We start from the raw sequence: 12,098 nt of genomic DNA, 5'->3' as shown, positions 1-12,098 counted from the left end.
ATATCAGCATCCTATGGAATAAAAACGTTCCAATCCTCTTATTCCTAAAGTTTTGTGTTTTTCTTATTGAAGAAACAAAAATAAGATGGTGATTCTTTTAAAAATCAGAGCACATTTCCTACGTTAGATATATTTTAGAAAAAAAAATTATACGTTGTCGTTTTTCAAATAGTCATGTATAACATTTGTGGCTCTGATTGGCGTTCATTTAGCTGCACCGAGAGCAAAAATAGCTTTTTAGTTTATACCAGTTGCAGACCTCAGAGCATTCCACAGAATCACTTAACAAATTGGTACGTGCGTTTCAGAATTCTGCGAACACGCTTTTTAAACTTAAAAAAATCAACCAACAATGCTTTCCTTCTGCTAAAATGTTAAATTTAGAGGAAATATCATTTAAACATACCTTGATATTGGGCACTGCCCGGTAGAGGTCGCTAACACTTTACAGGAGCTCATGAACAACGAATATCGCGGACTATCTTGTTGTTAGGCAGGTTGTCAGGGGCAGCGCAGTTGTCAGTTAGCTAGAACGGGATTAGGAGCTTTTATATAATGACGACACATGTATTTATTAAAGAAAACGATTGTCACTGCACTTGGTTATTCAATCGATGCTGTCCTGATTCGTCGGGTAACAGTAGCAGACACGATAGTGTCGTTTTTTCTTAAAAAAAAAACAAACAAAAAAAACAGAAGTTTGCAATGGGGCTAACTCTGTAGCTAGCTGAACAGCCCAAGTATGCTAATGTAAATAGCTAGCTAGCATTTTACAAGATAGCTCAAGCTTGGCTGGTTTGTGTTTTTACGTTACACTGTAAACACTTTAAAATAATATCTAACCGTGTGTTGTAAATGATGGACGAAGCTCAAGAAGATTTATTGGAACACGAAGACATCAGCCAGAAGCCGTTGTCACCACCTTACAATATTCCTCCTCTTCGATCTACTCGGCTGCACATACAGAGAAGCAATGTTTGCTCTCGGGCTTATTTCGTGGTGGTCATGGTCTTCTTCCATGTTTACATCTTGAATGTCATCGCCCTACTACTCTACGTGCACTACAACAACGGCCCCGGGGATTTAGTAAGTGGGGACGGGGCGTCCCCTGCTCCAGTCATCAACACGGACAGGCGTTTGCCCCAACCTGCTCCATCAGGGAGAGAGTTACATGTGGAGGAATACAGTCAGAGTTTCAGCCTACATCGTATGGAGGGGATACGAGTAAGATATTTGGTGTAATTTATAAGAACTTAAATGTCCTGATTTGATTCCTCGCAACACTGATCACAAATGTAATATGAGACAGTACTGCTCGAGAGTATTTTATACAGTAAGTACTTACAAGATAACTGCTAAATCATTTGCACAGTTCAATGGTAGTAGTAATGTTATTTTTCCCAATGGAAAATTATTTTGCAGCATGTCCATATATCAAGCAACATATAGATTACACATAAATAGGAAAAAAGACCATATTGTTTTGCAGATATGCAGTTCCTCACTATTTCTACATTAAAACTATGTTCTGTGCCTCTCCAGGTTGGACATGTTCAACATGTGTCTGTAGTACCAGACAGAACACACGAGATGAGAACACTCAGTCTGAAACCTTTGCTGTTTGGTAAGTAAATTGTAATACTTGAATGAGACCTGCCATCTGTGGAAAAACTCGGTTGCATTATGTGTTGCTATTTATTCACAAAGAGTGGTTCACATTCTTTGATTTGAAAACATCAACTGTCCTGCAGCCACTTGAGGCGTCTGGAACATTAGCAAGATGTACCTGATACAACCAGTTTGACAGAACGCCTAGAAACCCTATATGAGAGGGTACCTTGAGTGTACATGGCAGCTACAAAACACACTATAAATGCTTTTCAAAGAAAAAAAGAATTTCCCCCAAATAACAACAAAATAGAACAGAAAATAATTAAATGTGCCACTTTTGTAGATCCCTAAACAGGTTTTTAAGAAAAGTTGTTCTATCTTTAGTACTCAGAAGGCAGTGACCATCCAGATTATAATAGACATGACTGCTTTTAGGCTCAGAAAAAAAATAAATATGTGGAAGTTACATTTCAGATGAAACTGCATTTCCCCATAAGAAAACCTGACGTTTGTAGAAATATGGTTTATTTTGTCCAAAATGATGAAACAAAATTAAAGTCACAGAAACGATGCTGCAATATTTATTTAACAAAATGTATTCAAAAAACACACTGGATGCATTTTTTCATAATTCAACAACAACCTTCAGAAATATATATAAAAAGAATGAAACGGATAGAATTTTTACTTCACCATTATTAATTAGAAAATACAATAAGCAGATTTAGATAGAAAGAAAACTCAAAAAGGAAATGAATTAGAAATATATAAACCAGCAACATTAAGTTCAAGTTTAGAAACACAGTATTTACATTTTATTTTCTATCATCTTCCCATCATCTTTTATGCTCAGCTGTCATAGTGACAGTTTCTCAATCCTGAATGTGCCGTAACTATAATTTTTCAGTTCTAAACTGCTTTGAATTCCTTTTAAAAAGTCTGACAAATATTTAAAGCTGCAGCTTTATGGCAAGCTTCTAAACTATCCGCCCTGTTCGGTTGATCTCACACTTAGAATGTTCTAAGATTCTGCAAGTTGTTAGTTCCTGCACCTGTGACTTTTCCACTTGCGCACAGCTGCAGTGAGGCTTCTGTCTTCTCTTTGCCAAGCGTAAGCCTTATTGACCACCAGGCGTTCCCCCTGGACTGTCCCGGTTACTAGGAAGGTGCCGCCTCGTGGATGCTGTCGGGTCATGTTCCGAACGCATGTGGCATCTCTCTCTAGCCACAGTTCAATGCGTGAGCGAATCTGCCCACCTAGTAGAGACCCACGCTTTAAGACGTCCAGCTTGGCAGCCAAGGAGAACTGAGATAGACTTACTGGACTATACCTAAGCCTCGTCAGACGCAGCTTCACAACTGGGAGGATAATAGATGAACAGAGATGCAATATTGACTTTTGTTTTCAATAAAAGAAGTGGAGTGTTTTTGTTGGACGAGACATGTCGGCACTCACCAAAATCACTCCTACAGAAGTTCTCCAGTGTCTCTTTTGGGGAGGAGGCCTCCTCCAGCTCACAGTCCCGACAGCTTGCCTGAGGCACTGAAACCGTTAAACCACCAATTGAATAATTGGTTTAATGAACTCGACTCAATCACACGTGTGCGGTCGCTCACCTCCGCGCGCCCCCGTGTAAGCAGTTGCGTTGGTGATGGAGGAGATGCACACGAGGTGGTCTGCAGGATACTGGTCACACCGCAGGATTTCAGGCCAGGGGTAGCCGTAGCAACTCATGATTGGCGCACAGCTGTCCCGCACAGATTCACACAAACTTCTGCAGGGGGAGATAAACCTGTCAAAGACGGCATGGAGAGGGAAATGGACAGCAGTGATTAGAAGAAAGGTTTTAAATAGATTTAGGAATACACACCACCCAGCTAAAATATGCTAATGTGATAAAAAAAAAAAGGAGACGATTGTCCTGTGATTAACTAAACTTTCTGTGTGAAACCAGAGCATTTTTTTCTGAGATTAGCACCAATTATCATCATTTCTAAATTGTGTCATCTGTTGATGACCCTGTCGGTGTCGGTTGAAAACTCTTATTCTAAGGTGCGATTTGCTGCATTGATAATGGCTCTAAGAAGTGACAAAAATAAGAACGCCACAGTCTTTTGAGTCAGGTTTTTTATTTTTTTTGACACATTCTATTCTACTTTGTGGAAACAAAACATACCTGTCTAGGCAGATCGGAGCAAAAAGAGAGCAGAGGAAAATGCGAGCGTCTGGATGGCACTCTCTGGCCAACAGTGGCAACCAGCTGGCACTCTGCTGGACAGCCTCAGCTGGGGAATCGTGGCCTAGGAGGTTCGGGATCCGCATGGTGTCATAGCCAATGTTGTGGCACAAGGCCATGCTGGAAGGGATTGGCACACATCGAGAAGAGAAGCGGGGATCCCACAGTTTACCGTCGCTTATTAAGTGTGTGGATCTGAAGTTAGACGGAGCACCATGCTCTCCCCACGCTTCTCCATCTTCTGCTGCCGCTGCGATTTCTTGCTTTGAAGAAGGAGAATCTCCAAATACATCTTCTTTCCTGCTGTCCACACTTGTCAGGTCTCTGCCCTTGTCCTTAAACACAGATTGAAGTGCGTCTTCTGTCCTGATATGTCCGTCCAGCTGTGCTTGACCTCTGCGTAGACTCACCGGTTTGCCGGACCCCGCAAGTATGAGGAGAAGGAGCAAAGAAGCTAACTGGGAGAACATTGTCGTCAGAAAGTTAAAACGGGGGCGGGGAATCAAGAAGTGACGATGATCTCTTGGTTAAAGTGGAGGGGATGTTGTCAGAATGGATGTATTTATAGTGGGTGGTGAACAGATTTGCATAGAAGCAGAAAAGGGGAGGTGTAGTGTGCTGTAGGAGGTAGGGACGGGGTGCCAGGAGAGAGGTGCATTAATTTATTGAGTAAATTTAATATTGTTTGTCAGATTTGAGGTTTTGTAAGGTGATGTTTTTATAAACAACTTTTAAATTGATCTTGTCTTTTTTTCTTCTTCTTTTCTTTACACTTTAAATCAAGGGCCACATTCAGTCTTTGGTAGAGAATTTCCTTTACTCTTTCTATAGGCACCTAGCTTTGACTCAGGACTGCAGAGAAGATTTCTAATCTGAATAAGTTTATGTAACTCTGTACGCTGAATGATTAAAATGCCGGTAATATTGGAGACAATGATGTCCTCAGAGCCCGAGGTAATTATTAACCAAGTTAACAACAACTGAACTCTGTATGGGCAGCTCTACATGTGTGAGCATGTGCAGAGGATATAAACAAAATGTCCCACTGCGTCGCCATGGCCTGATTCCTGCTCTGACAAGCAGGTCACTTCCTTTCCGGGGGAGAAAGACAGACAGCCATGGGGGGGAGAAGAGGAAGCCTCGGTCCCTCTTCATTCATATCAGTTGTCCAGATTAATGAGGCTTGACTGGACAATGGGGATTAACCAAGGGTACAGTATAAAAGATACGGTTGCCAAACAAGGCTTGTACTGTACAAGCAACCAACCTGCCGGAAGCTCTTTATCCGAAGGGTCACGGCAGGAAGACACAGATGGACTGCAGCAGAGAAAAGACAAATTATTAAACAGTACATCATAACTACGTGCATTTAGTAACAATATGCATGTTTAAGACTCGACTGCCAATCAATCTAGAGAAGATTTTGGAAATTAGAACAGATGGAAAAAATGTTTTGGCCTTTATTGTGCCTTCATTCAATACAATGAATGAAGGCAAAATGAGAACGAGCATAGCAGATTCAGATTGTGTTCCTGCATTATGGTAATTGATTTTAGCATTTTCTACTTCCTTGACACCGGTACTTCCTTTCTCTATGTTGCCACTCATTAAAGCTGCCTGAGGGACAGGCTATACCCACAAGTGGCTCAATGTAGACAGACCGAGGGGAATAACCTGCACTCGTTAGATGCACAGTTCATTTACTCCTTAAACCTTAAAGGAGGACCTTCATGTAAATATTCTGAAATAGTCTGATATTTACTATACCTTCCTACCTTTTGTTTTTGTTTTTTGTTGTTTTTTGTTTTGTTTTTTTTACAGTAAGTGCCAAAATAAAACTTTAGAGATATAAACATATGGCATAAACTGCTTTAGTCAGACCAGACTATAGCAATTGTAGCAAAAGTGAGGCGGTAAATGCAAACGAGTGGCACATTTTCAGCATTTAAGTTGCAAAGAAGTTTGAAACCATGTGTTTTCCCCTCCATCTGCACTACTTTATGTTGGTCTTTCACATCAAATTTGTAGTGTGTGTGTGCGCGTGTGTGCCTGTGTTGCCTGATACCATTTATTGATGTGTTTTCATGTTTTTTTCTGCAGAGATTCCTGGTTTCCTATCGGAGGAGGAGTGCCGTGTGGTGGTACAGCTGGCCCAGCTCAAAGGTCTGATGGACAGCCAGGCAGCAACACCTAGCCAAGATCAAACACAGTTAAACCAGCCACTGCTTTCTCTGAGCACGGAAGAGGTCTTCAGTCTGTTGGACCTGAACCAAGACGGGTTTCTTCAGAAGCAGGAGGTATCCGCAGGATAACAGCGCACCCACATTCAGATGCAAGAGGAGTGCACATTTCTAAAATGGAAATTATGAATTGTAAATTTATGGTTTTGCCTTTTTTTTGCAAAAAGACACATGATTTTGTTTCCCTTCTAGATTGTGAGTCATTCTCGTTCTCGAGATGGGACGTGGTTAAGCCCTGATAACTTACGGCAAATACTGACTGGCCTGGAAGCCTCTCCAACAGGTTAGTCCTTCTGTAATTCATATGCATATTTCTAAGTGCTCTGGGTGATAGTAGAGAAAAAGTTGGATTTCTATGCAAAATGGAAAGGTCTGGAATTTCATAGAAGAATGTTTCATGTCTGGATAATTATGGGGAAAGAAGATAAGTGCTAATAAGTGAACATTTATTTCCAGATTTTCTTGTTTTTCCACTCATTTGTTTCCTTTTCAAAACTTGACCTGATTTTTTTTTGCGTGTTTTTGTTTCAGCTTTAAAAAATATTGAGAACTGAGATATTTTACTCTGAAAAATATGCAGTTTTGTTGTAAAAAAAATATGTAGAAACCTTCAAAATTTAATGTTGATTCAATTTTAGAACTTCAGTTGGCCTTTTTTCTAGGTGCATGATCGGATCTCTGAATACATTTTCAGGATTCTTGAAATTAGTCTGTGTGTGTGTGTGCGTGTGTGTGTGTGTGTGTGCGTGTGTGTGTGCGTGCGTGTGCGCGTGTGCATGTGTGTGTGTGTGTGTGTGGTCCCTGCTTTTGTTCTGGTAAAGACACTGTAAATAGCTGACTTGTGGCTGCGGTTGCGTGCAAGTGTTTGTGAATGTTAAGGCAGGAAGAGGGGTGACACCATTTTGACCCGATACCATTGTGCCATGCCAGGCGTTCTCCACATCCGGAAGGGCCTCGTCCTATCTCATTAAAACCCGATTGTCTGCCAGGCCTTTCTCTTAATTTTCCCCCGGATACCATGTATTCCCCAGCTGCCTTGTCCTCTAGTCACCTCTGCTCTGGCACCCCAGAGCTATTGTTGCGACTGGGACACGGGTCTCCCAGGGGAACTCAGGACAATTTTAGCTGAAGAATAAGCACATGGCTGAACAAAGAAAAAATTACTAAAAACCAGGTCCCAGAAAGGGTTTTCACTAAACAGGAATTCAGGAATTCATTCCACTGAACTGGAATCACAACCCTGCATACTGGAAGACTCTTTTAATGAGACCTCAACTTTTCTATGTGCCTTGCAGGAATACTGACGCTCGGAGAGTTTCGGCGCATTTATGATGTGTCCCAGCGTCCACGGCAACAGCGAAGCGGGAGCCTGCACAGTCACTTTAAGCAGAGAAACAGACATACATGGCTCTTTCAGGGGCTGGGATCTCACCGTGTTCTGCAAACCCTCAGGAAAAGGTCCCTACCCGTACAAACTTCCCCCATTTTGTTTCACACATACAGCTTGTATTAAAGTGGAGCACTTTTCTTTTGTTTCCTCCTGTCTCCTACTCAGAGTAATCGCTCTGACTCGTCTGCCCTCTGCACTTCTGGAACTAAGTGAGCCACTGCAGGTCTCCCGCTACGAGCACGGAGACTTCACCAACGCTCACTACGATAGCAGCTCGCCTCAGTCAGAGACCACGTGTGCACACACACGGCTGGCAGGAAACACGTCTGCTCTCACAGAGGTCTCCTGCAGGTATGCAGCTTCTCGTACACTACTTCCTTTTCACGTTCTGTTTGCGTCTCAGTTCTGGATTTGCTCTTTGACTTTCAAAATGTTGCTATTTCTGCAAACGGAGGCACTAAGAAATCGGTGCTCCTTTTCTTCTGTTTTATTTGTTTGCTTGTTTCTCTTCAGGTATTTGACGGTGTTATTTTACCTCAGCTCTGTTGAGGACGGTGGTGAAAGTACCTTTCCTGTGGCTGACAATCGTACTTACAATGAGCAGGTGAATTTGGATTTGTGTACATCCGTTTGTATGAAGCTTTTTTATGGAATGCAGCAAAGCTTAGACGCCTCAAGTTTATTGATTACGTGTATTTTAGGCTTTGGTCCAGGATGGAGTTGATTTGACGGACACTCAACAGGCTTGTGGCAAAGGGAACCTGAGACTGACCCCAACTGCTGGAACAGCTCTCCTCTGGTATAATCATCTCTCTGATGGCAGAGGTAAAAAAAAAAAAAAAAACTTTTGTTATATACATAATCTTAACAGTGTGATCATTAACCCATGTTGCTCATATTTAGACCTGAATCAAAGTAGATCCAAATATGAGCATCTTTTTTAATTTCTAGTATCTATGTTGGTGGTTATATAAACCAAAAAGTTTGAGTAAACTGTCTTGGCTGCTGATTCCTCCGTGTTTCTCCAGGTTGGATGGGGGAGTTGGACGAGTATTCCCTGCATGGTGATTGTCCAGTCAAGCGAGGAGTAAAGTGGGTGGCCAACAGCTGGGTGAATGTGGACCCTGATCACCAGCAGCAGGCTCGCTACCAGAGACTAGTTGCTCAAAGGCATCAAGCCAAGTCTGGTATGGATGAGCACTACCAGTCTCTGTCACACAGCGACCTCCACCTGGATCTATAGCCAGGCTGTGAAACAAACATGACACCAAAACATTGCTTTGGAAATGGAGTCATTCCGTCTAGTGAGGTCTGACTGACATTTACACAACATCAGATGACGAGGAGGACTTTGCAAAAGTAAGGAGCAGCCCGCATTATTTTATAGATGTGGCTAAAAAGGACCCAGACGTTGTGGTAATTTTAAAATTACAGCATTTGTACGCTAAAAAGTCACTCCCAAAGAGCTGAAAACTTACATAACTCTGAGATCAGCTGCTACATAATGCATATGTGTTCCACTTTTTTATGCCTTTGCTCAATTTGTTTCTATTTCCTAAAGCTGTGATCAGCAGACGCTAATCATCTGCTTTAAGTCAAATCATAATCCTCGTTTCTTCCTCACTTGGCCAGTTACTTCAGATTGTTTTAAAGCCACAACGTATTAAGTGAGGTTATGCAATAATTTAGCCAAGATCAGTTTTTGTTAGATTTTTATTTACCTTTAACAGCAAAAGACAGTTTATTATTGGTTCTCAGTCAAATTGTTTGTGTAGGCACAGCACTAGATTTAGTATGAATCATTTGTTCTTTAATGATTCATAGGTTAATGTGTATGGATCACAGAGCTGAAAAGACATTCCTTTGACACATTTTAAGTATAAGAATTGAACAGAAATATATTTAACTTAGTTATTGTTAAAGAGTTGTGAAAATCTCAAGACCACTTCAGTTTCATATAAGCAGGTCGGGCCTTTAAGTGCAAAATTTAAGTGATAAGGGCAGGCTCCAGACTTTTGCATTGTTCTTTGTCGATATGATAATTGCACATAACAGCATCACAATATCTCTTTTCATAAAATATCATGATTTCAATATTGATGGGGCCAATTCCCTAGAATTTAATTTCTAATTTATAAGAAACATTATCCAGAAATTTAAGAGTGTAAATGCTTCTAACCTAAACCGTACCTTAACGATATATAACCGATATAGAGCGATAGCTATTTCTAAACAAAATGAGGAGAGATGCAAAAACATGCAGTCAAATGTAAGAGCTAAGCCAGCTAGTGTGCATTTTGTTTTGGTTTGTGAGGCTTCTGCCCCTGCTTCAGGTTATTCTTATTTATTTTCTTATTTATTGCTTTGAAAGTGAAGCCTTTTGTTAGAAGTTACCACAATGTTCATCTGTGAATGTGTTTCCTGAGGGAAAATGTTTCTCAGATCTTTTCTTTTAGCTCTGTTCTTCATATCTATGTCCAGAGTTACTGATCTGTTGCACTGAAGTGTTATTTAATAAGACTTTGTCGTCATCCTGTGAAACCAGGAGTCAGGATTAAAATGGGCTGGACAGAATAATACACAGACAGTCCTTCAGGTAAAAGACAAATGTACGTCTTTGATATGTTTTGCTGAGTGTTTTTTTTTTCCCACACACACACAAATAATATATTTATTGTCTCAGACTGTTTATTTATTTATTTATTACCACAAATTAGTAATTTTATTTAAAGACATGGGTATTTATAAATGGTTGACATTGCACCCAATCTGTAAGTGTGCACATTGTACTTGTGTGTGTTGAGATGTTAACTATATAAAACTGTGTTTTATTAATGGTGTTTGAGTGGTTTTTTTTTTTTGTTTTTTTTTTTGTGATGATGAAGATCCACATTTTGGCCACTAGGTGTCATCCATCATCAAGTATGTCCCACGAATCTGAGGCATGAAACGAAACTAATTTAGACAAAGATTAAAACCCCACAATTAATACAATTTAAAGTCAGTCTTTTAATTAACCTCTGTTATACAGACATATATTTGCATAAGACCTTTCCTACAATACAACTCAAAAATTATGTTTCAATCTCATGAGCTGGAACAGTTGATTCTTAAAATTGTTAATGTCATTAATACATTATAAATGTTAGAAAGTTAAATCTGAAATTGGATGGCACCTGTTTTTGTACAATCATATGATAGTCCCTCAAATTAACAGTAGAATACTTGGGACTGCGACTATCAATTAAGTTTGCCAGCAATAAGTCAAAATGGTTATCACACTTGACAAACATTATTAACTATCATTACATTGGTTGTAGACATTATTTTTGTCTCTTGCAACATTTATAACTCAAACCCTTTCACTGATCATTTAGGTTTCTAAAATGGAGGTGAAGACTGGAATTGGTCTCCATCCTAAACTTTGATGATACAGGCAATCTCAGTAAAATAAGGCATCACTGAAAAGTTGATGTATTTTAATTCAAATAATAGAGTGAAGCTTGCATATAAATCAGTTATACATTGATATATTTTGTTTACATGTTTGTAAATTTTGACAGCAAGTGAAAACCAAAAATATTGTGAAAAATAATACATGCTATTTAAAGCAAAGGCAAAAATATGTTTTTATTAATCAAATGTTAATTAATATCCAAATTATGACCTACAAAGTCCGGTGCAGAACTGCAATAAGGAGGGCATCACAGAAAATGCGATTGCTCAAAACATTTCCTGGATGCTGGGTCCAAAAATGTGAATGGGAAGTTGAGCGAAACAAAAACTTGCAGAAAAGGTCAACAATAACTGCAGCCTTGGGAAAGTTGTATACCAAACCATGTCAAAGATATGAGAGACATTCTAAAAGTACAGCGTCTGGAGTCAGTGCATCAAGACTTACCACACACGCACGTATCCATGGGCTTTAACTGTCACACTCATGAATCATATGCCAGAAGCCTCTTACCCAGGCTAAGAAAAAGAATGACAGGACTGTTGCTCAGAAGCCCTATTTTCTAATGAAAATAAGAAATCAGGGCCGCACAGTGAGGAGGAGGAGGAAAAGTGAAGGACAGAATTCAAGTTGTTGGGGAGCCATATCACATTCTGCTGTTGGTCCAGTATGTTCCAAAAACAGAGCTGCCATCTACCATGAAATCTTAGTACACTTGATGCTTCCCTCTGCTGACAAGCTTTATGAATATACTGATTTAATTTTCCAGTCGAACTTGGCACATGATGTAAGAGTGTAGTGGAGGAATTTTGATCCACTGTCTCCAGGATAATTGTGTTAATTGAGACTCATTAGATTGCTTTTGATCATGAATCATGATCATATTTAAAGTCCTTCCACAGCATTTCAGTTGGAGTTAAGTCCAGACTGACTCAGTCAATACAAAAGACTGATTTGAGAGGTTTTGTTAGATGCTCAGAGGCAGGCATATTGCCTCTGAATGGTTCAGCTTATTATCTTGCTGCAAAACCCAACTGTATACTTGAGCTTATGGCAACGAACTGATAACTTAGGGATTTTCTGCTTAAGAGCATAACTTATGTAATCAATTATGACAAGTATTTCAGGTATTGAAGCAGCAAAGAATCCCCAGATCATAGCAATAG

The 12,098-nt window shown here is 40.0% G+C and overlaps 2 protein-coding genes across 2 annotated transcripts; one reads left to right on the top strand and one right to left on the bottom strand.

The window, feature by feature from the left end:
• Positions 1-452: 452 nt before the first annotated feature.
• Positions 453-10,313, top strand: LOC106918369 (transmembrane prolyl 4-hydroxylase-like). The gene is made up of 9 exons (XM_014988057.2): positions 453-1,224; positions 1,543-1,624; positions 5,949-6,145; positions 6,281-6,371; positions 7,384-7,546; positions 7,644-7,829; positions 7,992-8,082; positions 8,180-8,303; positions 8,507-10,313. Exons 1-9 carry the CDS (start codon positions 856-858, stop codon positions 8,719-8,721), a joined length of 1,518 nt encoding a protein of 505 aa, XP_014843543.1. The 5' UTR covers positions 453-855; the 3' UTR covers positions 8,722-10,313.
• Positions 2,651-4,318, bottom strand: LOC106918370 (secreted frizzled-related protein 5). The gene is made up of 4 exons (XM_014988058.2): positions 3,789-4,318; positions 3,229-3,404; positions 3,068-3,154; positions 2,651-2,970 (listed from the first exon to the last, which is right to left on the bottom strand). The coding sequence occupies exons 1-4, from the start codon at positions 4,316-4,318 to the stop codon at positions 2,651-2,653; spliced, it is 1,113 nt and encodes a 370-aa protein (XP_014843544.1).
• Positions 10,314-12,098: the final 1,785 nt, after the last annotated feature.

This window comes from Poecilia mexicana, unplaced genomic scaffold, assembly GCF_051168715.1.
Source record: "Poecilia mexicana isolate PSO_F unplaced genomic scaffold, ASM5116871v1 scaffold_7, whole genome shotgun sequence".
Classification (NCBI taxonomy): domain Eukaryota; kingdom Metazoa; phylum Chordata; class Actinopteri; order Cyprinodontiformes; family Poeciliidae; genus Poecilia; species Poecilia mexicana.
The sequence above is the reverse complement of the archived record's forward strand: the minus strand, read 5'-3'. Positions and strand labels throughout refer to the sequence as shown.